At 40.7% G+C, this 27,065-nt stretch overlaps 1 protein-coding gene across 1 annotated transcript in view; it reads left to right on the top strand.

Annotated features, from left to right (window-relative positions):
- Positions 1-27,065, top strand: part of LOC104075257 (unconventional myosin-Ib-like) — a gene marked incomplete at its 3' end in the record, with an annotated part of 53,104 nt that overhangs the window by 18,468 nt on the left and 7,571 nt on the right. Inside the window, exon 3 of the mRNA XM_009575702.1 lies at positions 11,928-12,043. Within this exon, the coding sequence (XP_009573997.1) occupies positions 11,928-12,043 (116 nt within the window). The remainder of the gene's footprint in view (positions 1-11,927; positions 12,044-27,065) is intronic.

Genomic DNA, 27,065 nt, shown 5'->3' with positions numbered 1-27,065 from the left:
CCGAATCATTCCTTGTAGTTGTTGCACTATCATTTACCCTTTTTATCTCCAGGTTTGTTTGATCATGTGATTGATTTTTTTTTTTTTTTTTAAGGTCTCACAAGTACTGTTTGTGAATCCACACTATGAAGGCAAAATGTTGCACTACATCAGTGGTGGAAAGAATAGATGTTTATGTCTGTGCCACATGCTGCTACCAAGTATGAAAGTTACTTAGTTTGTGATGCTACATGGTTTTATTTACCAAATCACTAAAGGAATAATATCGCCTTTTGTATCAGTTGAGTTCTGCTGCCCTGCAAATTTCATGCCACTGTTGCGTATTTTAGAAAACTTTTAAAACAGTAACAGTTGGAATGGTGCTTACAGTAACAACCACACGTTAATTTTCAAGTGCAAACTCTTCTCTCCCTTCTCCTTATTGCCACCCACTCTCTTCTCCCCAAATCTCACTCATGAAAACTATGCTTTGCATTTCTGTTTTTAGACTCAGATGAGCACAATGAAGCCTTGGTTACATCTGGAAGTAATGTTTGTTTTACCGTGTAAAATCTGTCGTTTGCATGCTATCCTGGGGAAACCAAATTGGACTATTAAAGAGCTACTGTTGGTGCTTAACAAAGACTGCAGATTTCTTCAGCTCTAGCAAGCTATGCAAGTTGACCTCTTGGGATCCTTTCAGAGGGCAATAGGAATGGATTTGTCCTTTCATGGCTCGGTTGTGGGATTAAGTTCACCCCTCACGTCAGTGCTTCATTGTAGGCATTACCAAAAGTTGTGTCCAAGTTTAAAAAACTAAGTCAAACTGAAGCCATATGAACGGATTGAAATGTTTCTGCAGCAGTAAACCAGGGCTTATTCAACATCAGTTTCTAAGCAGTTTTCTGTGCGCTGATGGCTGTGTCTGTGCTACATATGTTAGTTTTAAAACAGGGTTGCAGTTACAACCTTCAAAAGGGTTTGTTGTGAGGAATGAGACCTTTAACACGGATAGCTTTGAAAATGCTGTAAAGTTGGCCAGACGTTGCATAATTGTGTTAGCCAGTCTTGATAGGTAAACGTGAGCGTCAGATCGAGCCATCAGTGAATAGTGCCAAATCTCTCCCCATAGCCAAAGATGACAAGATAAATGGGCTCATTCCACTGGAAGAGAATACAATTTTTGTCTTTTCTAGTCTCTTTCACAGTAGTTATGTTTGACACTGAATGTTTGATGTTGGAGATCCTAGTGCCCGCTCCATTTACCCCTTTGAAATTCCAGATCTTGTCCATAAGAGCTCCCCTTGCAAGAGCATTCAGATCTGGATCCCCTGATGGTCCTCTTGTACCATCCTGGGCATGGTCACTGTAAGCCCTTCAAGAAAATTAGCTAAGTTTCATGCCATGGTGCAAACAGGGCAATAAGAATACTCCTAACAGTTAGAGAACAGACTACGGCTTGATTACCTGTTGTTCAATTTTATGTGTGTTTGATGGAAAGTTTAATGAACTTGGGTGTTAGGTTGCATACCAGAGCGCAAAGCTGGAGGCTGTGCCTATAAAAATAAGCATGAAGGCTGGTGGAGCTGGAGTTTGGCCAAATATTCTACTAAAGACCATCAGATTCTGCAGTAATCGCATGCTGAGTGGCTTTGGGGGGAAGGGCTCATTGGATAACACACATGTGTTAATTGGAAATGGGAATCTTGGAGTTTAGTCATGTCTGGAAATGTCTGGGGTATGTCTGACCAACAAAAATCTCATTAAAAAGCTGTAATTGTTTATTATATTCTTTTAGTAACTCTTAAACTTTTCATTGATAAAATTTGCGTCGCTTTTTTGCAGAAGTTCTTTTCAGTAAATATCAGTAACAAAAGCCTGTGAGAATTTTTCTTCAACTTTACAGAGTAAAATGTGGCTCATGGGCAATGCAGTTAGCAAGTAGAAAAAAACCACAATGTTGATTATTTGAAGGTTCCAGGGAGCAGTTTATGCGGTTAAAATGTGTGACCTAGAGACCGCATGGAAAACTTCAAATACATTCATAAAATTCAGTTTGTATGTCACTGATGAATTTTGACTCATTCTGTTGAACTCCCTGCCTGAACTTTTTATTTTGACTTTTTTTTTTCTTAAGTTGGCTGAAATATGCTCAGCCAATCCAGCTCAGCAATTGTTTTTCCTTTGTATTTTGGGGTGCTGACAAATGGGAGGGGGGCATCTGTCTATATGTGTATTTATAGTGACTCACGAATGGTAGAGATTTGGGATATATGGTAGTATATGTATTGGTCTGAAACTTATTTCTGTACTGGGCTTGTTGCTTTGTGAGGCGTGTGGAAGTGGCGAGGGACGTGCGAGGAGTCTGGAGGGCAGCAGTGCTGCGTAGGCCTTTAGAGGCCAGATACCGCTTTATTCTGCTGCCCTGCACATTTTTCCCCACAGTTATGTTGTTTCTTGAAGTCTTCCCAAATTTGCAGAGGTCAACATTTTGTTCCTTACAACAAAATGTTTGTTTGCTTTTTGTTCTTACAACAAAACAGAATCTTTCTCTGATGTCAGCATTTAGTTTGTGTTTTCTGTGCGTGGAGTTTGTGGGCTGCTTTGGGCAGGAACAGTTTTATGGTACTGAACACATGTTGTTTTATCACTATGATATTAAATATTTGGCATTCCAGTATAATAACTCAGTGCTAGCTGTTTGAGGTAGCATCCTTGTGGCTGCCTTCTGGTGGTATGGCTATTGTGGTGTGCTTGTTTCACAGACTGAGCTGCTTCCTGTTGATCTCTATTGTTTTGATATTTTAGGGGTAGCCTTTTTGTTTCTGACTTGACTTTACTCCACTATGTCTGTCTGTATTATTGATTCACTCCTTTTTCAGCTACCTTACACTATTTAGGAGTTTACTGAATTGCTGTCTAGCATAATGGCTTTGTTCCTGCTGCACTCATACCCGGTATTCCAGATGCTACATTTGGAAGAAGAGAGTGGAGGACAGAATTATGTGAATGAGACCAATAGTCTTGGTCTGCGTTGGCCTTGTGTGACCATCCCTCCATATAACTCTGTTGTGAAGAACGGAGTTTTGTGGTATTGGGATACATAAATGCAGCTTGCTGGGAGAATCTTCATTGTAATATGGTCGAGTGATTGTTGAAGTGCAATTTTACTCTCAATTTCATTAACTTCTGGTGTCAGCATGATCATGTTGGTCTTCAGTATGTTGTTTTTGAGGCCAGGTGGAGTCTTTTGTTGGGTTTTGAAGAGGGTTGTTGTCCCCTCTGGTTTCAGGTATGTCCTAGCTGTGTGCATGCCTGTTGGCAGTAGGTCTGTGCCTTTGCTGCTCCTGCAGTGACGCGCAGAAGAGTCTATCCCCGTGTCAGACCTGGCCCTGCTCTCCTGTATTTACTTGTGTTTGTCCAGCGAGTCCAGCCTGGACTGCCGGTCTTCCTTTGGGAGTTTGAGGAGTGGAAGGTGGGGTGACTGAGTTGCTTCTTAAAGGCAGGATGATTTGAGAGCCGGAGAAGAGCAGCAATCCATCCGTCTGTGATGGGAGCCCAGGGGACCCGAGTTTCCTCAGATCTCCTTCTCTTCCTCCCTCGGGGGATGCTTGCATCGGTTTGAGTGATTTTCCCAGCAGTGCCTCAACAGTTTCCCTCTTTGAGGGAAGCTACTGAGTTGTAGTAATAATATTGTTGCAGCTGCGACAGGCTAGGACCTTGAAGCCTGCTGCTTCTCCTTCAGATGTGAAGAAGGGTTTGTGTGCCCAAGCACATCTTTTCCCGTGATAGCTTGTCTAAGAAGAAGTATTCTGCCTTCCTGTAAATCTTGCTTTGCTTGTTTTCTAGCTAGAAATCCTGTTGGTCCTCTGGCCCTTGGCATCAGCCCGCTCTGGTAAAACAAACTTTATAACTTGCCTGGCATCAGAAGTAAAGATTTTCGCAGCTAGCAGGTTGGTTGCTTTTTACCTTGAAGTGCTTCGTAGGAGGAGAGTTCCTTATCTCAAGGCAGTGCTTTGTTTCCTTTCCCTTTTGTACAGCTCCCACGATGCTGAGCATAGCGTTTGAGGCACTTGTTTGTAGGGCCGTATGCAGAATCTGCATAAAGGAGTAAGAAAACATTAATAAGGATCACACTGCATAAAGGAGTATGAAAACATTAATAAGGATCACAGAAAATTATATGCATATTATTGTGTGTGTAGGGGTTTTTTTTTTCTTTCTTTTTTGCCTCTGATGTGACACTTTGAAAAAAGAGAGGAGGCGGTGTAGGAAATGCCTCCCGTAGGGCCCCAGGGACTGTTACAGTATTGGCTCTGCCCCAAAATGCTGTGCAGTTCTTCACTAAGGTGATGATGACGTTTTGGGCATTTACTAGTGGTTTCAGTGCACGTTATATGAAATAAGAACACAAGAGGAAGATTAATGGAAGATTGGCAAATAACAGAAATAGAAGCAAAAGCGTCCAAGTACTGTAAAAACATGGTTTTCACCCTGAAGAACATAGGTTAGCCTTGGCTGCAGCATCGCAGGAGACTTCCCCCGCACACCCCACACCCCCTTTTTATTCATACAGAAATAACAAAACATTTTGGAATAGGTGCTCTCGCTAATGTTTTCACGAATGGTTTCTTGGCACAGACGTTATCCAATCTCCAGCTACTGTTTGCTTACAAAAACAAGTCTTTATCTTTTCAAAAGTGAGCAAGCACTGATGTTCTGGGGTATTTAAATGCTTTCCTTGAAATTTCTCGTGTCTGCTTTGGGTTGACTTCCTCATTGCTTACTTTACAGGTTTCATCTGTAATTGCATCCTGTGTAGGAATTCTGTTTGTTTGTATAAAAACATCCCAATGTAGTCAAAGAGGCGGATGGCTGAGATGATTAATCTGCTTCGTTAATAATAACATTAGAGTCTGCCGTAATGATTGTGAGGTTAGCAGCAATATTCACTGAGCAGCGGAGAGATTTCTGTGCCCTCAAGAAATTCAGAAGAGAAACCTGATAATCTGTGCACATGCATTCCCTTTAAGTACTCGCTTCAACTTGCCGTGTGGGTGTCTTTTCGCTGGCAAACGCTCTGCTCTTACTTCGGGGCTTGGATCTAAAACAGGTTCCAGTACGATTAAGGGCTTGGTCCTGATCAGTGTGGGTTACCCGTAGCTTGTTCAGGCTGCTGCTGTTTGCACAGTGACTTGCAGGATCAAGCCCATATTGAAGAATATTTTAGCCGTGGTGTTATCCTTTTTGACATAGGTGGTCTGTGTCGTGATTGTTTGCTTTGGGAAGATATAAATGTGCTCTTCTGCCTTTGTATTACCTGTTTGAGCTTTGTTTCTTGAGTCGTTGTATCAGCCATCGATATATGTGGTACATGACTGTGATACATACTAATGCTGAATTTTGTCTCCTCTAGCAATTAGATGGTTTTGCTTGAACTGTGGATACTGTTGCCTCAGGTTCTTCTTTTGCTTGATTTTTTTTTTTCCTTCCCAATTTCAGGAAGTCATCCTGTGCTCTTCTACGTAGTTTTCTTCTGTTGAGTCTTTACTGTCCTGTCCAGGTTTTACAAGGCTGCCTATCGTGATTAATAACTGCATTAAGCACATGTAATAGCTTACCAGGATTGTTTTTTTTTTCTTCTATTACAACATAGAGACTTTGTCCACTATATTTCTGGGGCAAAAATGCAACGTCCAGGAGGAGGGTGGTCTTGAGCAAGAGAGTTTTAATCATTATGGGGAATAGGCTGTGGTTGTTCAGAAATCCAGTATCATCTTTCTTCACTTGTACAAACACAATTAGAAAGGACTCCATCCAAACTACAGTGAAAAATATTCAGTAGTATCAAGAAGAAGGGGCAGTTTCTTCTGAGAGAGAGAGAGAGAGAGCGCGCGCGCAAAACTGAGAGTCTGGATTGTATTTTCAGTTTACTGCAGACTAGCCTTTGGAAAAGTAAACTTTTTAGCATTGGCTTCCCTTCCAGTGCGGGAGGTGGGAACAGGCTTTCTTATCTGCAGGATCTCACAGATTATTGCGGCCTCTTTAGAGCTGATGAGGAGCTTCGGAGAGATGCTATATTTGCTGGGAAATGCTAATGAGAGGTCTCAAAGCATAGAAGTTTCTTTTGCTGACTAAGGATTAGTGCTGTGTGGTGCTGCACGAGTCCAACCCTTACTGGATATGGGAAAATCCACACAGAAGCTCCTGTTTGAGGAAATCAAACTTTGTTAGTTCCTGTTCTTTCCACTTGATCATTGCTTTTTGGGATCCTGGGGTTGTGCCTGCATAGTTGCTTGCAAATGGTACCTGGAGGCTCTGCTCATGCTCCAAGCTCACTGAAGCACAAGGCATTGGCTCAACGCAAAGTGCAGCTGCACGGCTTGGATCACAGGTAGAGTTTATTTTGTATGTGCTGTCATAAAACAGTGCAGGCAAACCATGGAGTATTACAGGATGAAATCCTAGTTTGTTTGTTTATGTGTTTTTCAAGTACCCCGCCCATCCCTCTCCACCAAACCATACAAACACCTACATTGCGATACACAGTTACTCAGTGAATCAAAGCCCCAGAAATAGTAATAATGGTCTAAGGTGGTTTTGTTTTTAGACTTGATGTTACTTTTTTCCTTATTCTTTTCAAACATAGTGTCTTGCAACTTTGCAAGTGTTTCCGACCTGAAAAAACACAGTGGACCAGAAGCAGGGTGCATTTAGCTATTTTATTGTGGCCAACCACAATGAAAAACAAATTTGAGCACACAGCATGATTGTTCAAATAAGAGATGATTTTTTAATAAGGTACTGATCTAGTTGCTAATGTTTATTAAAATGAGAAACTTCATTATGGAGTAGCATTGCAGTGTTAAATTTACCAAGTTCTGTTCGAGTTTGAGACAGTTCAGAAAACTGAGAACATGTAAGTACAGGCTTCCTCTGTGTCTGCCATCTCCTTGGCCTCGGCTATTCTGAGCGTGCAGCGGCACCCGTGCTTATGAGCTGGCAAGATGCAGAACCGCAGTAGTTCAGGCAAATACAAATGAAAATGAGTGTTATATTAGAAATATAATTTTGCATATGTCGCATTAAAAAAACCCACAGAACAAAAATACAGCCCTCCCCCCTGCCAAGAAAGCGGTGCTGCCCAAGCCTTGGTTCTGGATTTGTTCCAATAGAATCTAGTCACGCTTCTCTTTGATCTTACTTCAGGGTCTCTCATTTCAATGAATTGTTTTAGTGGTGTGATTTGAAACTGTTCAAAGTGATATGAACCCAGTACACTCGCTCATAATCAATACTAAAGAAATGTGCATTATGCAAATCTGGAGTGTTAAAATTGGTCTGCATAAATGGAAGAATCAGTATCCACACAAGCAACCTTTTTTTACTAGAATTTATTTATTTTCTATTTTTATGCTCCAGCATTTAAAAAAAAAAAGTAAATAGGGCAACCTCACTGGGCCCTGGGAATTTAGCACACTTGCAGGGTACATTAGCAATTGGACATTTCACAACAGGAGTGACTTGTGTGCAGCAGCAATTTTTCTGGACTGTTACAGGCTACCATCGGTGAGAAGCAGAGCTGCCAAAAGTGATGTAGAGTACACTTGCAGAAGGTTTGCAGCGAATCTGTGTAGCTGCTTAATGATTTTAAGTTCTGCAGAAGGTTGCTTTGCAGAGGATGCCACCGATCCAGAAAAGCTTTTAAAGATACGGAGCAGGCTGTTACGATAGCCCCAGCTCTGCAGCTCCAACGGTGCAGCCTCAACTGCTGTCGATAACACTCCTTGGCTTCTGCAGCTGCAGTCTTCTCTCTTCTTTCTCTTATTGCAAGACTAACTTTGCCAGGAGGAAAAATAGCTTTATTAATATACTGTATCCCAGGGTGTGCAGTATTCTCCCGTAAGCTCTACTAATGGTCTTCTAAAGGCTCCCCTTCTTGAGTTGGCCTGTACTTGCCTCTTCCCCGAGTATCAGATTTCACCGCAGTGCTTGTGCGTCCCGGCTGCAGAGGTGTTTGGGGACCTTTCACTGGGCTCACTATGAGGTTTTTGCAACCTCTCAGCTGAAAAGGTCCACAGGCGTTTCAGGCAGTTTGCCAGTTTCTAGCAGTAGCTTTCCCCAGCCCTTGGCTGGGAAGAGGCTGCTGCCTGCAGGTTTCTCCCGAGCAGTGGGAGCCTCGTATCGTCTTGCTATTTCAGGCCTCTTCTTAAGCTGCTTGGGTTAGAAAGTCACAGAAGGCCTTGCAAGGCAGATACAAGCTTGAAGTAGTAGTAACATCTTGCTCCAAGTGGTTATGTTTGCTTTCATCCTAGGGGGAGAAAATGAGCCATCAAAGTGTCTTGGATGTTGCATCTCCAACAGTACTTAGAAGTGATGTAACAAATATTCTTGGCTTTTCCAGTCGAGTTGTGATTTAGAATTTTCTTCCTACTCAGGGTCTTAAACCCTTTACTGAACAGGAATGAGTTGTCTGTGTTGGTTTGGTAGAGAATGCAGAATGTGTTGTCATTTGACCCGACGGAAATTTGAATGCTCTTTTCTGCAGATGAAATGTTAGTGCATTACAGTGTTGCAATGCTACAAGACAGATGCACTGATAAATGACGAGTGAGAGTCCTTTTGGTTTGGGTTTTGGACAAACACATGAAGGAGGTAGAATTTACCTTTGTGAGTTATTGCAATAAAGTAGAAATTTGGAGGAAGGGGTATTATCACGAGTCTCTAGTTAGCAGAACTTGAGGAGTCAGCAGATCTTGTCCAAACTTGCATAACAAGACTATGTCAAAGCTAAGAAAGAAATCAAAACTCCTGACTGCATTCTGTGCGTTCATCATCATGAGGCCATTCCTCTAGGGTTTCATTTTTTTCCTTAAACAGGGAAAATGAAGGATCTCTTTAGTCCCTGGGGTGCCACTGTATGGTCTCCCACTACTCTTGAGCATTCTACTTTCAGCACTGGAATGTTTCTGTGCTTGTGGCTTGCTCAAGGATTTAAGCCATTTATTTTGTTTGTTTATAATAGAGTTCTGGTGGGAAGGCAGATGTTATGTGGGAAAGCTATTTTCCAGATCTTTTTATCCCCGTTATGTGGAATCTCACAGACCACCAGCGGCAAGTATCTATTAGGCATCAGCTTTGAGATATTGGCATTTTTAGAAGAGGAAATGTATTAGTTCTTGTAAGCAGCTTTGCAGCTAAAACAATGGTTTCTTGGTATGCTTTGGCTTGGTGTTTAAAATGGACATGAGTATGTCTTTGTTTCTATATAGTCATTTGACCTTTTGAAATATTGGTATTTTAGGAAATGGTCTGTATTTGTTCATGTCTGACAATAAACAGCTGACTTGAATTCCCAAAATACATCGTCTAAGCAATACTTAGCTATGAAGAGATGGTTCTAAATAAATCTCATTTGAATGCCTGTATTCAAAATATAAATCAAGGTTTTCACTTTCACTCATCTTTCTTTACCTTGGCATCTCGGGGTACTTCAAGGAACTTAGCGATTAAATTGTATGCTATTATGGTAGCAGAATAGCTGAAAAGGGCAAGTCTTCGAGTTCCAAAGAATTCCTATTTCAAAATATAATCTTCAAGATCTGGCCTTCATCTCTCTTCTGCTGGTACTTTGCAGCACTGATTTCACAACAGGCTGAATTCACAAATTCTTAAGATTTAGGAGGAAACAAGTTAATATATTAATGTTTTATCAGGAAAGAGTCCTGATGTGGGGTATCCATGCACTTGTGAAGACTAGAAAGCTTCTTACTCTTGGTTATCTGTTACTCTCACCAAGAATCTGTAGGCTTGCAAATTGCCAAAGCCGCATGTGTTGAGAGAGCAAAGTAAACACAGTAGAAAGGCAATTTTTGCATTTTCTTCTTGTTCAGCCAGAGAGGTCAGACATAGATGGAAGACACTTTCCTCCTTAGGGGGAGGATGACCACAAAACTAGAACAATTTTTTTTTTTTTTATTTGAAGAAAATACATATAAGCACACACTGTGGCGTGTATTCGAAAGAAGCAAAAATCTTAATTATTTTGGGATTTTCTCAACAGTCTGTATCTGAATGCCTTTGGGGGTGCTTCCCTCCCAGGTTGCGGTGTGAGGCAGATTGGAGTTGTCCCTCTTTTGAGTTGCAGCCTGGCTGCCAAGATGTGAGGCACCTTCAGGCTTGCTCCCCTTGCAGCACTCTGCATGGGCTCTTGGTGTGAAACCAGCCTGTTTCTAGGATATTTGGTCTGTTCTGGGCTCAGATACATGGGGGGAAATATTTTGCAGAAGGTTTTTGGCCAGTTCCAAAGGAGAGGAGAAAGTATGCCTTGTTTAGAAATGGTGAGTCTTGAGACCAATTAGTGAAGTATTGTGTTTCATCGTAGCAGCAGTTGTACGATGAATTGTCAGCAGTGGCTGCTTCTGTTTCATCCTGTGGGTAGTAAACACTACAAGGATGAGCTACAAGAGTCTCTGGAAGCCTCACGCTACTTGTTTTATCACTGCAGTCTAGTTCGTTCAACTCTGTTTTAAATGGGACAGAAAATGCCATGTGAGGTCACAGCTTGCCTGTGAATATGCATACTGTGGAAAATGGGAAATCCTGCTCTCCTAGCTTTCTGCTTAGGACCAAATTTGATAAGCATTTAGCAGAGAATTGCTTTAGACATGAAAGATAGGGAAGAGTTGCAGCAATTAATGTTTTTAATTTGTGACTGCAGCTCTGGAGGTAGTGCTCTGCTCTTTGTCGGTGAGTAACTCAGGCTCTTTGTGCCTCTGTTCCCATTTAAAAATGCGTATTACAGCACTTCCCTGTAAGAAAAATTGTGGGGAGAAATCCAAATCGTGTTTGCGAGGTGCTAAGGTATCACTGCAAAGAAGCCATTTAAAATCATAGACCTATGTAAAAACCACTGTTTTTCTTTTGCAGTTACTAGCGAATGTAATCCAAATAACGGGAACCTGTGGTTTTTGGGTACAGCCTTTACACCTCCCAGGGAGTCCCTGGTTATTGGAAAGTTGTGTTTTACCAGGTGTTATTTATTTATTTCATGGTTGTGGAAAGAGATACCAAACACTTGGGGTTTAATTAATCTTTGATCAGTATCTGCAGGCAGGGTAGAATGGGGTTTTGGCATTTTTTGCTACTCGGGTGTGTTTGAATGCAACCCTTGCAGCTGGAGGGAGGTGTAGAGAGCTGCCGGGCACCCAACAGTAGGCTTGGCGAAGGCAGGTTAATTGTGTCGTGTGCCAACATGGTCATCATGGTGTACAGTATCGCTCTTCATACAACTCGGTAGTGAATGGGACCTAACAGAGTAAAACAATACGTTGTCCATCTGCTTTCCAAGGGTAATGGCAAGTATGTTTAGAATCTGGAAATAAAAATTATGCTTCATGTCTGCTGAGGAACCACAGCAGGACTTCGACTGACTTGAATCCTGACAGTAAGTCTCTCTTTTGACAGAAATCTGTCAGAGGCTATTAGCCTTCAGATTTCTTGTCTGTGAAGCTCTTCTGTGCCCGAGGCTTTGAAGAGATGGCGCGAGGCTCCTCCTCGGGCGAGGGAGCGCAGTCCAACCCCGGCCTTGCCTTTACGTGGTTTTGTACGAGTTGAGTGCCCAAGGGCTGCAGCAAAACTCGTGTGACATTTGCCATGCAGGTGGAGTCAGTTCTTTGTGAACATCTGTGTCCTTTTCCCTTTCCCTCCCCCAACTGTATTAGTCACAGAAATATTGTATGAAGAGGCTTTCAGTTATGTAGAAATTGCTACTTGGTACCCAACAGTGATTGTTGAGAGAGATCTAAAAGCTGTTTCAGAGTGTATGTACATTAGGCTTTTTGTTTGTTTGTTTTTGCGTAAGTATGAAATGGGAGAATAATATATAAGCAGCAAAAGTGTGTTAAAAAGAAAAATCCACAATAATTTTTTTTGTTTTCCTTCAACAGACATACATTGGCAGTGTGGTGATATCAATAAACCCCTACAGATCTCTACCCATTTATACTCCAGAGAAAGTGGAAGAATACAGAAACCGAAACTTTTATGAACTCAGTCCTCATATGTAAGTACCGTGAAGAAGTTTTAGTTTTCATTCTGTCCTGAAACAGATGGTACCAGCTGTCTCTCTCATCAAAAGGTCCGTGTTGATTAAAGCAAACAAAACAAAAATCTCACCACCACTCTTCCGACATGAATTTTTATTAGTTCATCCTTATTTTAAAGAGAAGTCCAGATGAGTTACTCTTTCTGTTTCATGTATTTCGTCCTGGTATGTGCACTTCAGAACACTTTCCTCTAATTGTTAGCAGTAGCGTTTATTACTGTATTGTAAAGTAAGTAGTCTGTTTTCGAGGAAATCTGTTTCTTTCAAAGTCCAGATTGCCTTATGAAAGCCTCTAGGTGTTAAAAATGTTTGAGTCATGCAGTGTTACTTTTGATATCTGAAACTCTTAATTTCTCTTTGCACAATGCAAAAAAAGAAAAAACCCTCATGATGAATGCAGAAGTATATTGGATATGTCTGAATGGTAACTGTAGGAAAAGAAAAGCTTGGTTTCCTCTCCTCTGTGCTGGGTGGAAATGAGCCCATTCTAAGAGGGCAGCCAGAGTGCCAAAAATATATAATGCAAATTCTAAGGCTAAAATATGTAGCATATGTACAGACATATAAGATTGCAAAATTTGATTTGTCTAAATTTAGGAATAGAAGGCTGGGAAGTAGGTATAATCTCTTATTCTGACTTTCATTCACCTTCTGTAATTCCTCTACAGGGGAGCATACTGCAAAAAAGTCAAAGGCCTTGCCTTGTGGTTATAGAGAACTGACACAACCCATATTATTTGGGCCTGGTCAGAATTGTTGAGAGTAATGGAACATGGTTAAGCCCTGTCCATAATAGGACAAGACTTTGATCACATGTGGGTGGTATGGCTGAAAATAAGGTACCTTGTCTTCAAGGTCTGTATGTTGCAGTAATCGTTTTATCTTGTTAGACATCGTAGTGGTGAGATTAAAGCCAGCTGTTCCTCTCCTCGCCGTGATGCTGGGGTAGAGAAGTGTTTCCAGTGTGTTGTGAGGTTGCCACCTGACTTTGCAGTCACATATTCCGGAGACTGACTTGAGTGATCAGCGATAGGATAAGTGTCTAAACATGGCCATAAGTTTATGCATCTTCCTTCAGTGTTAGCTTTTACGTTAAAAGCAAATTATCTGTGGAAGGAGTTCTGGAAGTTATTTTGTTCTGATTAATTTTTTGCCTTCACACTTCACCTGTAACTTTTCCAGATACATTGGCTGAAATGCAGACAGCCAATTAATCAGATCAAATAAGCTTCTGGTAGTTCTTGGTCCTCTTGGATCTGAACTCTGGCTATGTTCAGGTTTTCTTTCTTCACAGTTTTGTTTAGCAAGCACAATTGCTTGCTAAATTAACACAGTTGCTTGCTAAAAGAACTTTCTGCTCTGCTGACTTTGTTCAGCTGCGTAAAATTTGCTGTCATATGATGGAGGATTTTAAAAATAAAATCTGGGAGTTACAATTGTCTGACATTCTGAAAGTCAGTTCTGTGTACTTGGTTACATGGTGAATCAAGTACATAGTAATATATTGATCTCCACATTTTTCCATCTCTCTTGAGAGAGATGGTTTTCCAGAATAGAAATGGTCAGCAGTGAGAGTCTTCACTTGGTAGAAGAATGTTTCATAAACATCATTCATCACTAATGACAATAATTGTATGGTCAGAATGCCATCTCGGAGCAAGAACTTCTGGAGTCCAAACACTAGAAATCCACTTTAAGAGCAGTAGTTTGAAGTGAGAAAATGTTGAATTTTAACTTATGTCAGGAGATCTCGACTGCGTGATAGTAATAGGTTTTCCTTGCAAGTTTGGATAGAATGCCAAGTCATGAAAAGTGTAAGACTAATTTATCTTGGACAGATATGATCTCTCCACAAATTTTCTTTATTTGGTATTGCTTCTGTATGAAAATTTTGTCTTCTGACACCTGCTAAATAGACAACATGTCTTTAAAAATACAGGATTACGAAATAATCTTTGTTATGGTTTCTTTTACAGATACAGTGTTTTCTTTTCAAATAGAAATATAAAATGATCTTACCTTATGCTGACCTTGCTTTCCTTCCCACCTGTCTGTAGATGCTTATGAGAACTGCAGAATCAAGAGAGTCACTTTTGTCTCTGCTAAAATCGGTAAACTTCTCACCATCTTTAAAACATACTTTAAAATATTGTAGGTGTCTAAAATAAGGGCTATGTAGGCTGCCTTATGCCATCTCTGACAAGCCTAAAACAACTTTTCATCCACATTAATATATAGTGCCTTGTGTGGTAGCCTGAGGATTCATGCCAGTCCAGCTGTTCACTCTATGAACATAGAGCTGGTACTTGAATGCCGTTTAATAGCCCATGAGGTGAGTTTACAGGGTGACTATATGGTCCTGCTGCAGCCAAGCCTAGACTAATCACCAACGGGGTGCTTGCCCACCACACTGGTCAGTATGGGCCAAGAACTGGGTTTGGGACAGAGCCGGCATCCATCCCAGCCTTGGAGCTTGCAGCTAATTCTAGGGTTGACTGATCTGAGTAGCAGGCCACTGTTAAAAGCAGGGTTCAGGCATGTCTGGGGACGTTGCTACACTTCCACAGAGACCTTGCAATCTTCAAGGTGGTTTTTTTTAGCTGCTCAGGAACTTTAATGAAGAGATGCTGTGAGACAAATTGCAATTTGTGGTATTTCTTCTGACATGGGGGTAAAAAAAACCCACACTGATTTGTGGAGATATACATACTTATTTTTCTTTGATGTGTAAATCTCAGTTGAGCCATGGCCTCTTCAGAAGAATTGGTTGTGGTGCCCACTGCACCATTTAAGTATGCTTTGGGAAAAGACTTTTGGTTCCTATTGTGTAATCCTGAGCAAAGCAAAACTCTTGACCGTTTGTAAGGAAACTAATGCATATGACCTAGAAAGTGTGTCTAGAAATAAAATTATATATAGCGTGTTTCTTATTTCAGCATCTCTTATTTGTACAAATAATCAAATTTTGTTACTAGTGCTAGCTAGAAAAATGCAAAGAATTTATTGCAAAAAATTTCTAGCAGTGGTTTGGTTTGAGATTCCTATAGAAATGAGGTCTGTATGGCACCAAAACGCTTCCATCAGAAATAAACGTGCTGTCACCTGTTGGCATGATAGCTCATGTTCTCCAAGGTCTGTCATTTTGGAGAGAACCTTCAGGTTTGGCAATCCCAGGTTTTAAGCGTCAGCGTCTCTGGAGCAGACTGCCGTGGAACATTCCCAGAGCTCCGGCTTTGTGTGGGAGCTCCTGGGAAATGAGGAATCTAAATCATGTTTTGGTTGTTTTCCAGGAGTTTTGTATGACCTTCTGTCTATGCTTGAGGTACGTGCAAGTGTTTCGATGTGATGGATTGGTATACGGAGGATGTGCTTGAGAATGCCAACTGTCCCAGTAGCAGGCTAGGTGAGCAAATGAAAAGGGAAGGAAAAAGAGAGAGAAACATATAATGACATATATATAATGACAGAAATATATAATTAAGGAAATCCATACCTAGAGGTTTTTTTTTCCATATGTGGTTATTGAAGGAGACACATACCCATGGGAGTGAAAAATCTGTTCACGTGTTTTCTTAACCCTAATCTGAAAGACGAGGGAGTGAACACCTGGTCATCTGCTCTGTGTTTCCTCAAGAGTGTCTGTGAGAGTGACTGACGCTTTCAGTGACGCTGGTTAATACTTAATTGCAGGCTTTGGGCGGGTTTTTGTTTTTAATGTTCTGTGGAAACTATAGAGTAAGGCCACGGACACATTTTGAATGGGCAGCCAAACTGAATTTCTGGGAGAAAGTTCCTGGTCAGGTGATTTTGGATAGTGTTATACCTGATAAAATTTGATCAAAGAGATTTTATTTTAATAGTTCATTCCTCTCTAAATACACCACTGTTGTTGTGGCACCATGTAATAAAGTGTTACTTTTCTAGGTCTCCTGGAATGCTTATTTTCATAGTCTGTGGCTATTTGCATAGCTGTTACAGGAAGTTTACCAAGCTTTTTAATTGTTTTTTCTTAGTGTTTTGTTAATCTTGCTGGTTTTGTCTTTATCTGCAAGGCAGGATCAAACTTGTCTCTGACTTGACAGGGCAGAGTATGACATTTCAGTGTTAAAACAGTTTGCTCCTTGATTTGTGCAGTCCTACTTCTGTTCTGCTCTTTCAGTTGATGTAATTACTCTTTCAGTTGATGTAATTGCTGTTTTGCTTACCTTGTAGGTAAGCTAGACATGAGAGAGAACCAAGCTGTCTATCTTGCTAATTTACATTGACTTCCACCAGTGACAAAGGCAGTTGCTGGCATCTTTGAAGTGAAGGCAATAAGAAATAAATAGCTTATCGTACCGTTTATTTGTAACCATCATGCCGTATCAATTTCCTACCAGTAACAGATTTGCTTTAAGGGATTGCAAAGTAGGTGCTTTCTTGGATTTCCTAGCTTAACATTGGCTCCTGGCTACTAGCAGATCTCCGTCTCTGGGAGGTAGGGTGGCATGTGGCTTTTTGCTCCCCTTCATCTTCTAAACGCCTTACCTGCTCACTTTAGAAGAATCACGGATTATTTTAAGTTGAGGGACAAAGTAGAAAGTGGCAACTGTACTGCTAACAGTAAGCTACAAGCAAATAAGAGTTCAGAGTCAATATGCATTTTTTTCGCTATGCACTGAAGTATTTATGGTGAATAACTGGGACAGCAGGAAAATACCTGGAGAAGGCTTTTATCAGACATCTATTGCATTCCACTTAGGCAATTTTGCTGTATATTTTATTTACTTGTTATTAGTTGTTTTAAGTCAAATATTTCTAAAGAGACAATAGTTTTACATTAAAAGCTTTCAAATTTAGAGAGATTTAAACTTTTGCTGGCAATTCCTGAAAACCAGTTTGCCTTTATATAGGATACAAGCACAAAGGTATCAACCTGATGCCTATTAAAATGCAAGAATGAGGAACTTACTAATATTCCCCATTTCGGTGATCATCATATTAATAATTACTGGGACAAATCATTATCCTGCGGATATCTGCAGTTACTCTGACAATTTGCTGTTTCCTTTTCAAGTTTTTAACCGGTGTAAGCAGTGAATATGGAAGTTACATTTTTGGTTCTGGCTTTTTTTGCTGGTGTTCCAGGATTGCATGTCTTCAGAAACACCAAAGTTACAGTAACTCTTTTTCCTCCTTGATTTAAAGCAAATATTTTTGTCTGAAGGACATGATAAAGCCCCAGCTGTGAAGGTTCATTTTTGCCTATATGTAAAACTAAGCTTTCCCCCGTAGGTAGCAGATTTTTAAGATACACAGTAGCTATCTTTATTTGTTGAAGAAGGGGATAGTGGGGTGAGAACCTGTGCCATAGTTTAGTGTCCTTCTTAGCCTCAGTATGTTTATTTTAACATTTCCTTTTCAGTTTGTCCTTTCCTCATCTTAATTTGCTTTGGTTTTGGGTTTTTTTTCGGTGTGTGTGGTTTTTTTTTTTAAAGCCCCCCCCGTGATTTTTTTCACCTTGCAGTATCCCCTTTTTACAGACCTTCTGTTCTTATTCCTAATAATTCCTGACTTCTCCAGAGACTCAGTCTTTGGACTTGTTCATGTGGCTCAGCAGAGTGCCTCTTTCAGAAGAGATTTATAGTCGAGGGAAGATGATCACTTCAGAGGTTGGTTGGCAAAATTAACCGCTGGGCAGGGAGGGAACATCTATGGCTGACAGAAATCATAAATAACAATTAGGGAGGACTGCCAGTACCTAATTGTTAAACCCATGCTAGGAATGAGTTGAAAGAAGAAGGGGGGGAAAAAACCTACAGAGAATAGTGAAGTCTTATTTTGGAAAGGGTCAGGCTTATTACTCTTTTAACCTCTATGGTGAGGCAGTACTGAATACAGTGTATCCGTGAATGTAAATCCCTCAAGTGTGTAGATGAACAGGGGATGAAGCATCACACTTGCTTCAAGAGTCAGAAGGACTTCGTGCCTGAGAAGAGCCTCTTCTATTGCAGGCTGCTGGCACACCACCCGTGAGATGCACAGTTTCCTAAGTTTTACACTTGGTAGGAGACCTCAGAAGTCCTTCTGAGAAAAGAGAGCTTTGAGGAAGGCGTTGTGATGTGGCCATATTGAAATGGCCATTCTAATTCTCTGAAGGGCATTTTGGAAGTGCTTTGTGAGCTTGAAGGCTTAGGGTATAAAGCAAGGTTTCTCTCGCATGCGACAATATTTAGCTTTTTCCTGAAATTTGAGCAGGGCTGTTTTAGTTGGTTTCCATAGCACATAATGCAGCCACCTCACCCCAGTGCTTCAGAGGTGAATATAGTCTTATTGACAAGAACAGTAGTTGCTTGTTTGCTGCCAGTATTAGATTGCATGAAATTTTGTAATAATGCATAATAATACAGGAACTGATTTATAGCAGAACGTGTGGTTGTAAGGAGGCTCAAAAAATGCACCCAACACCCAAGAAGTATAAACAGCCTGGAAAAGCAGTGTATAGATGAATGTTATGCTTTAATTTTTGAAATGGTCTGGAGTGACATTTAGGCTAGATTCCAAAGTTCACTGGAATAAGCCTTTCCACTGATCCTCCAAGTAGCGCTGCCTAAATTAAGAAATGAAAAGGCCCTTTAAATTCTTTGTGTATGGCACTGGTGCTGTCATTCTTCTGTAACTGTCCGGGACATGGGATTTCCAACATGAAAACGGATAATGCTGTGTGTAGCTGCAGAGCTGTAACACAGGTGGGGTGGGGCTGCCTGCAGACAGGCTCACCCAGACATCAGGCAGTCTGGCGGTGTAGAGTCCAGGTGGATTTTTGTGCTATTGTGGCATTTAAACGCTCCTGGGTTTAAAGGAGTATATAGACTACAGGGGATATAAAAAGCATCAAGATAAAACTGTCTCCCAAAATACCCCAGGACCAGAGGACTCTGCCTCTGGTCTTGCCTTCCAGCATCTCTCTGTCTCTCAGAAGCTACAGCAGCTACTGCCGTGACAAAATTATTCAAAAGCACCAAATCCACTGGCTCTCAAATGATTTCGGTCTCCGCAGCCATCCCAGCTGGCAGTACTGTCAGTCACAGCTCCTGAAGTCCCGCTGCCAGAGGCCCCCCTCTCTGGGCAGGACCCACCTGGCTCCGGTAGAGCCTGCTCATCCATCAGTTTCTCATTTGGAGAGCCGTGTGTGGTCCTAGCCGATTAGAAAAACAAAAAACCATTCACGTGTCCAGTGGACTTTTTGAAGAAGCTTGCAAAAAATGCAAGAATTTGGTACCTTAAAACATTGTGAGTTTCTAAGGGAAACGCTTAACTTGAGATCTGTTCCAGATGCTTCCGTAACTCTATAATTGTCGTCATGGTGTACGGAGGGAAATAATCTTGGGGCATCCTTCATGGATTAACTGCTGGCTTAGAGACTCTACAAAATAACTTTGTTTTCAGAACTGTTTTCAAATATTTACTCGTACCTCTGTACACAGCATACTTTCACATTTGACTTCAGTCATGTTGGGGACTGAGAGTCAAATGTTTTTAGTTATCTGTGACGATCTCTCTTCTTTTTTTGCATGTGAATGTATTTGTTATAGTCTGTGTTTATTTGTAAGTATAAAAAAGCTTGGGGTTTGGCTAGATTGTCTGAGCAAAGATAATTAAAAAAAAAAAAAAAAGCACGAAAAAAAAGCCTTAATATACGTTGGATAGTTGGAGATGTGTGTTAATGCTCCAGTAGTCTAAACTAACGGTAACTTTTTTGCCAGATCCCATTTCTCTCATTTTCCTGGAACTGGAACGTTTTGGCTAGCATTCATAGTATGCCATTGATATTTTTAGGATGTAAAACACTGAGATTTTTTTTTTAATTAATTCACATTGTCACATAAAGTAGAATCCTTCCAATTCACACAAAAGGCTTGGGAATCCATTCAATATGTCTGACTGAATTTTGTGAATGGAGTGGGCACTTAATTAAATAAAGGAAAGGACCTGCAGTAATTTTTCAGCTTTGTAATGCAGTTCTCCAAATTTGTCAATACATAACTGCTCTTTGTCTCTTCTCAACATTTCAAATAGTTCTTCCAGCTCTTCATTTGTACATCTATGCTAGAAATAAGACTAGCCTTTTTTGTGCTGCTTAACAAAATGAGGTTCTTCTGAGTAGAAAATTTATTGATGTTATGAGAGGACTTGGAAATAAAAACATTTTTAAACACTTAATGCGGCTTTAAATATAACTTGATTTCTTAAAAAGGATCCAATAGCTTCATTTTTCCTTTCATTAGAATTTTGGGACTTTTTGTGCTCTGAAAGGTACTTAAAAGGAGGCACTGCTATGTTTCACTTCTTAAATGCGGACTGAAAAGTGAGGGCAGGTAGAGGTCCTATCAGAAATGACAGCAATCCCATTTTATGCGCTGTGCGTACACGGACCAGAATTCTCATTGTGCCCTTCCTGAACTGGCAGCGTGGTACTCTCTTAAGAACTGGGATTTCAAATTGCAATTAAGAACAGCTGTCGTCCTTTCATTGGAAGTGTCTCATTGTGTGTAATGGTCATCTTTTTTTTTTTTCTTTTTTTTAGCAATGTATAACACACCAGGAAATGCCCATCTGCTATGCTAGAAGCCTTTGTCATGATTTTAGGTACAGCGTAAACAAGGCTAAAGCCTTAAAGAAACTTCAGTTTAAAGCCTTAAAGAAACTTCAGTAAAATTCCAGCTCTGGTACCACCTTTAGAGGCAGAATGTTTTCTATTCAATCTCTTTTTGTTGGCAACTTTATGCAAAATGCTCTGATTTCTTCAACTCTGGGTACATCATGGTTAATGTAGTTTGGGTTATTAGAGATAAACTTTTTCATGTTATGAATCAGGAAATACACAGTCTTAATATTTACTGTCTAGCACACTGAATAATCTTTTACTTATGTTTTGAATAGATAAGAGAGCTGGGACTGGGGTTTACAAACAAAGGTCTGAACTACAAAGACGGTTTAATTGTGGTCACTTCAGTAAATTAGTTCAAATCTGCATTTTTCTTGTATACACAGTTTCCTTTCATATACTACAGAAATGATTTTTAGTTGCTAAACCTTGTGGAGTTCAAACTGCAACTGATCATAATTACTCCAAGATGATTCTTAGTGAGGATGTATCCACAGGACAAAAAAAAGATGTGTGCAATTGACATCCTCCTTGAGTATCAGCAGACCAACCAAGGACATAGATGAAATGCATCGTCCCTGGAAGGAGTCCACGTGGGTTGAACTGAAGCCTAGTGTTTGAGCAGTCGGAAGAAGGCTTTTCATTTCTTGCTTTGACCATTCATGGAAAGAACATTTTGGATATATATCCACAAATGTCATGCACAAACTTCAGCAAATTTTGCAGACTGTTAGCTTGATGTTGTACCTGAGCTAACAAGCTCTTGGAAGCTGAGATAAGCTTTAGTGCCTACTTTGTCCAGGGGTTCATGAGAGGTACTTTATTTGGAAAAGAGAGCTGGGAGGCAAAAAATAAGTTGTGTAAGGCTTCTTAACTTCTTAACAAACCACTTGGTTTGTTAAGAGGACTTAAGAGTTACTTGCAAAATGAAAAAATTCAGTAACTCCTCCAGTAAAGTAGTAACATACCTATGTAATTACATAGTGTTGACGTTGCCCATCAGATGTTTTCCAGATAACTGAATTACTTTTATTTGCAATTTTGTCACTGTTGTCTCTGATAAACTTGCAGGCAGCTGCATGCTAGCTTTTGTGTTACAGAGCCTAGATTTCAAATCTGATGATTAGCAACTTATTTTAGCTTACAAATAGCTATGAGGATGTGATAATACTCCTATTTCTCCAGTATTGTAATATGAATTTGGTGGAACGCTCGGCATTTTTTCTGATGGCAAACTGTTGCCTTCCATTGCAGTCTATTGCACTACACATGGCTGACATTTCTTTACCCATCTCACCAGGCAGAGCTATGAAGTCACTCCAAGATGCACCTTTTTATGTGAGATGCTGTAGCTCTTAGGTACGTCCAGCATACTGGAGTTTAGTTGTGCTACAGCATGCTGTTGTCCTGCAAGATGAGCATGTCCCTTTCTATGAAGTGAGTATGTGAAACTGGGCACCTCACTTCACTGTTCATCTTCCCCTGAGTACTGGAACATGTTTAATTACTTTAGAATAAAGGAATAAATTTATTTTTCATTCTCCAGTTAGCAGAGTGGAGCAAGCTTGTCTGAGAGTATTGCTACTTTTGCAGCAAGAGAAGTCCCTGCATGAGCATGTGGTAGCAATGCACGCTTATTGTGGAAGCCAAAACTTGACTTGCTGTATGTCTGCTCTCGCTGCATCAGGAGGAGATTACTTATTTCTATCTTCTGACTTCAGGGTGATGCTGCGTAGGGCTGCAAATAAAAGCAGGGTTTTCTTTTTGTCAAGCAGGAGTACATTTTTTTGAGGCAGCAACATGGAACGCTGCCTGTTTGCTAAACATTTTTCCCTGTGAAATCATAAGAGCAGTATTCCCCTCTCTGCCTCAGGAAAACCCTGCAACCAGTACAGCCCTATTGTGGTTTCATTTGCTAGATCAAGAAGTCGCTGGCATTTTTACACGGAGCATCTGTGCTCTGCTGCTGATTTGGACAAGCTCAAACTATAAGGCCCAAAGATGCATCCTATTTAAAAAATAAATTAAAAAAGAAAAGGAAAAAAAGCAACGAACAGCGTATTCCCATCTGTACAGGAAAAGCCAAGCTATAATGATCATTGCTCCTCTAGTAGGATTATAGAGTCTTGTCTTCTAAGTCTTTCACTTAACTGTACTCTGGGCCTGTTTTTTCTGAAACAGCTATGGATAATTGGAAGGACCTGTGTTTAGCCACAATTGGTATTTTAAAAATGAGGAATAATTGTTTCTCAGTGTTTTATTTTGATGGAATATGTATTATGCTTAGCCACCTAAGTCAAGATGAATTACAGTTTTATTGGAGTTTACTTTTAGTGTGCTATTCACACGGTGCAGCAGCACACTCAAAGCATGTCTTGTTCTGCAGAAAAAGATTTATTTTATGTAAAATTTGGTTGAAGCTCACATGAACTAAATATGTGTGTAAACTTCCCTAATTTTCAGACACATGCTGTATTAGGTACAGAAACTAATTCAATTTTCTGTAAAATATTGAGAGTCTGGATATTTCAGCACAGAAAGGGAATGGCTGTTTTCCCTTGCTCCCCCTTTTCCTCCCTGTCCCACCAGCCCTTCATTTCCAAATACATGCAAGAGTTCAGAGATGCAATTTAAATCTGCTAGTATGTAGTTGAAATAGTAAACGGGGATTTGAAAAAATGTTGTGTCCTCTAGTTAAACTCTGACAGAAGCCAAGCATGGAAAATCGGTTTGCACCTCTCTTTCCTTACTGTCCCATTCAGCTGTCTGACCCCTTGATACTCCATTTGAACTGAGGAACGCGCTTGTTAATGGAATAAATCCTAAGTTTTACAAACCCAACCTCAGGGGCTGCAAAGCTTCAAAAGGTCCACGGAGAAATGTGAGTCTCTTGCCACTGGCATTTCTGGTGTGCCATGAAACTGCTTCCCTCACAGGTGACCACATGCTTTTTTAGTGCAGCCAGGCTGGCAGTTCAAGGAAAAGTCTGGAGCTTCTTACAGAAAATACGGCTACTAAAAAGGTTCAGCGTATACTTTTGCAGTAAACCCATTGAGTGTAAGGAGTTGGCTGTTTTAGGCAGTTGTTAAATCAAACATGCAAGTGCTGATTTATCTTAGGAAATAAACTACATGTAATTAAATTATTGTTTTTAATAAAACAATAGAAAACACTTCCTGTACTTCCCTTCAAGGATATCATGGCCTAGTAAAATTACTATTTTTTGTGAACAGAAATGCCTTTTCTCCCAAGAAATGTAAAATCCTTGCAGTGCACGTTACAGCAAACTGACTTGCTGTAGGTCTGTAAGAGGCCAAGCTGTGTCCTCCTGTGTGATCGTGCAGGAGCTGGGCGGCTGCCTTGGGGAACGCAGCGCAGTACGTGGGGTGAGAGATTGTTTGCGTTACAGACTCATCTGGTTAATGCTCTGCCTTGGAAATGGGAGTTACTCGTTCATGCTAGACCCATGGGCTGAGTATTAGTATGGGTGAGGCTGGCATCCAGCTGGCTGATGTTATTTCAAGGAATGGGACTAGGCAAGGGGGAATCCAAGCCAAGCTGCTCTTCTGAAAAGCTCATGACATGGAGATCCCCCTCCAGCCTTGGTTTATGTATGCGTTCACTTCAGCTGACGACAGGAACCTGCTCCAAATAAAAGCTCGCTATTTTAATTCCCGTCTTTAGGCAAACCAAGTCACGGGTTATACCTGTGGTTTGTCTGCAGCTGCAGGTGTTTATGGTGTGTACAGCTGGCACTGGTTCACGTTAGTTCAATTTGGTACGCCTTAGTGGGCTTTCCATGGTTAACATGTTACCGGGACAGGAGACAGACCTGTCGGCTTGGTTATCTGCAGCACCAAAGCTCTGCCCGCTGCTCTGCTCTACCATCATGTTACATTACTTTGGAGGACCCAACCTTGGACCCATGCCTCGGTCACTCTCCTGACAGTCTGCTGGGCATATTTCACTGCCAGCTTACAGGGCTGAGCTGTTGAATGTGATGTGGACATGCTTACTGGGGTTGATAGTGTTTGCTAAAATTTAGAGGGAGAATTTATTTTGTAGTGTGGGTTAGAAAGTGGCACGGTCATCCTCAGCTTCAGAGATCCTGTTTTCCACCAGTTAAAGGAAAATAATGCAACAGCTGGGTCATAGGCTCCTAGTAAAAGGCGTTTCTTGTTTTCCATCGTACTAATGTGCAGCTCTAAAGAGATGCTTTAGATGATGTTGAAACAGGCAGAAAAGCGTAGGCTGTGTTTTTGGCTTTTGTGTACAGTGCTGGGGAAAGACCACTGTTGGTTTTCAAAAAATTACATTTTTCTGGACCATCAGTCAGTAAAAAGGAAGTGATCAGAACTGATAAAGCCTCCTGCTCACTTGGAGGGGAAGTGTGTGCCATCGTGAGAGAGAGAAAAGGATCAGGGACAGACTGGGCTGTGGTTGAGCTGAGAGGTTGTGCAGGCACGGTATTTGGGGAAGAAGCGTTGGCTGGACCTCTCTGTAGGGAGGTTTTGAGGTGAAGTCCATTGGACACAACTGAAATCTGCTTCATCCTGAGAAAGACAAGGTTTTCAGAAAGAAGATTTTCTTCTTTTTGTCCAGACCCCAGAATATTGGCCTGAATCAACGCTTCTACTAAACCTGCAGTGTGTATATGAGTATCAGAGGGTATATTATATTCCCAGTCTACTGGAACAGAAAATAAATCTCTCTGGCTTAATATTAGGCTGTGTTTTAAAGTGTTTTACTCTTGAAAATCGAGAGTGGCTTTGTCTGTCTTCTTTGCCCTCTCTTCCCCTCTCTCCCTTTCCTTCCATAAATTATGGCTGCTTCTTACAAATCAAATGGGCTGATTTACACAGCTTTGGGCTTTATTCTGCATCTAATAACGTCACAGTTGCTAATGTGAATAACAAAGTAGGGAAGCGTACGCAGGAGGTACCCTTCTGCTGTCTATATTAGCCACATAGTATTGTTGATAAAACAGGTTTCTGTGCTCACCAGGAAAATAAAATTTGAGAATATGAATAGGAGAAAAGACTTTCCATCTGCCTTAGCACACCTCTTTATCCTGGTGTTTAAACTTATTTTATTTTTTTCCTGATTGGCGTTTTTCAAAGAGCAGCTGCTTGCCTGTGAAGGTCTATCCGAGCTGATGCTCCATCAATTTAGCTGTTACTTTATTCACTCCAATGGCAGGCTAATCAACCTTTTCTTTTCAAGTGTGTCAAAGTGCTGAACATGAGACAGTTTGTAATTATGGAAAATGGGAGTACACTTTTTATCCTTAGGGCAATTAGATTAAATGATTCTGCACTATGAGCTAATACTATAAATAATCTCTTACGGTTGTTTTTCCTGAATGGTGAATTTTCCATTGAGCTTCAATGGGCGGGGGGAACATATATAGCAAATAGTGATGATTTAAAATGTAAAGCCTCAAAGCATTGTATAAAATGTGCTTCCACTGTTCCTAGCTCAGGTTATTAGGAATTTTTATACCCAAACAAACTGTGATTCTGATGTTTTCCCACTGCATGTTGTGAGAGGAGGAAATAATTTTTTTGCTGTTACCCTGTTACTGAGCACTTCTATGCATTCAGAAAGAAAAGGAATGATGCTCTTAATTAAACTTGAAAGAATTAATATAAATTACATTTTATCTAAAATTTACATTGAAAATATACATACAACTTACATTTTACTGCTGTTCTTTTTAGTCTAGCATGGTATGTAGTCTTTGATAAGCACTGACTTCTAGTATCCTGCCAGTGTGTTTAGACACAGTTGAGCAGAAATGAAGTGGTACCAGGGCTCTGCTTCACAAGGAATTGGAACGGTCAAGAAGAGGGGTTTTCTTAATTTCCTTTGAAAGTAGCAAATGAGTTGGCAGTTGCAAGCCAAGATTAAGCAATAGATGTTTTAAAATGGGGACCGAGACTCTCAGAATCAAAGCAACAGCCAGTGAAGATGGGATGAAGGCAGTTGACTCTATTAGTGCATGAGAAAAGCAATCGGAGGAAGTTTATGATAGTGTTAACTAATTACTGTTAATTGAGGATGCTAAGGGAAATGAGAGGAGGAAAGAAGTACCGATAGCTGGCGAACACTGATCCTCGTGATTTTGGCTTAAAGGAAAAAGACGGTGGAAGAGAAGAGCTGCTCCCGTGAGCTGAATTTATGACAGTAAGAGCAAGGTTTTTACCCCTGGTGTAATTGTGGGTGCAATCGTGAGCATTCAAATGAAGCACTAGCAGTTGATGCTTGTTTCGGGGTGAGTGGGTGGGAACCTTGCGCCTGTCTCTTCCTGACCCCGGTGTTTTGTTAGAGCAT

This window comes from Fulmarus glacialis, unplaced genomic scaffold (assembly GCF_000690835.1).
Source record: "Fulmarus glacialis isolate BGI_N327 unplaced genomic scaffold, ASM69083v1 scaffold29020, whole genome shotgun sequence".
In the NCBI taxonomy this organism is placed as follows: Eukaryota; Metazoa; Chordata; class Aves; order Procellariiformes; family Procellariidae; genus Fulmarus; species Fulmarus glacialis.
Note: the sequence above shows the minus strand (reverse complement) of the source record. Positions and strands in the feature narration are given on the sequence as shown.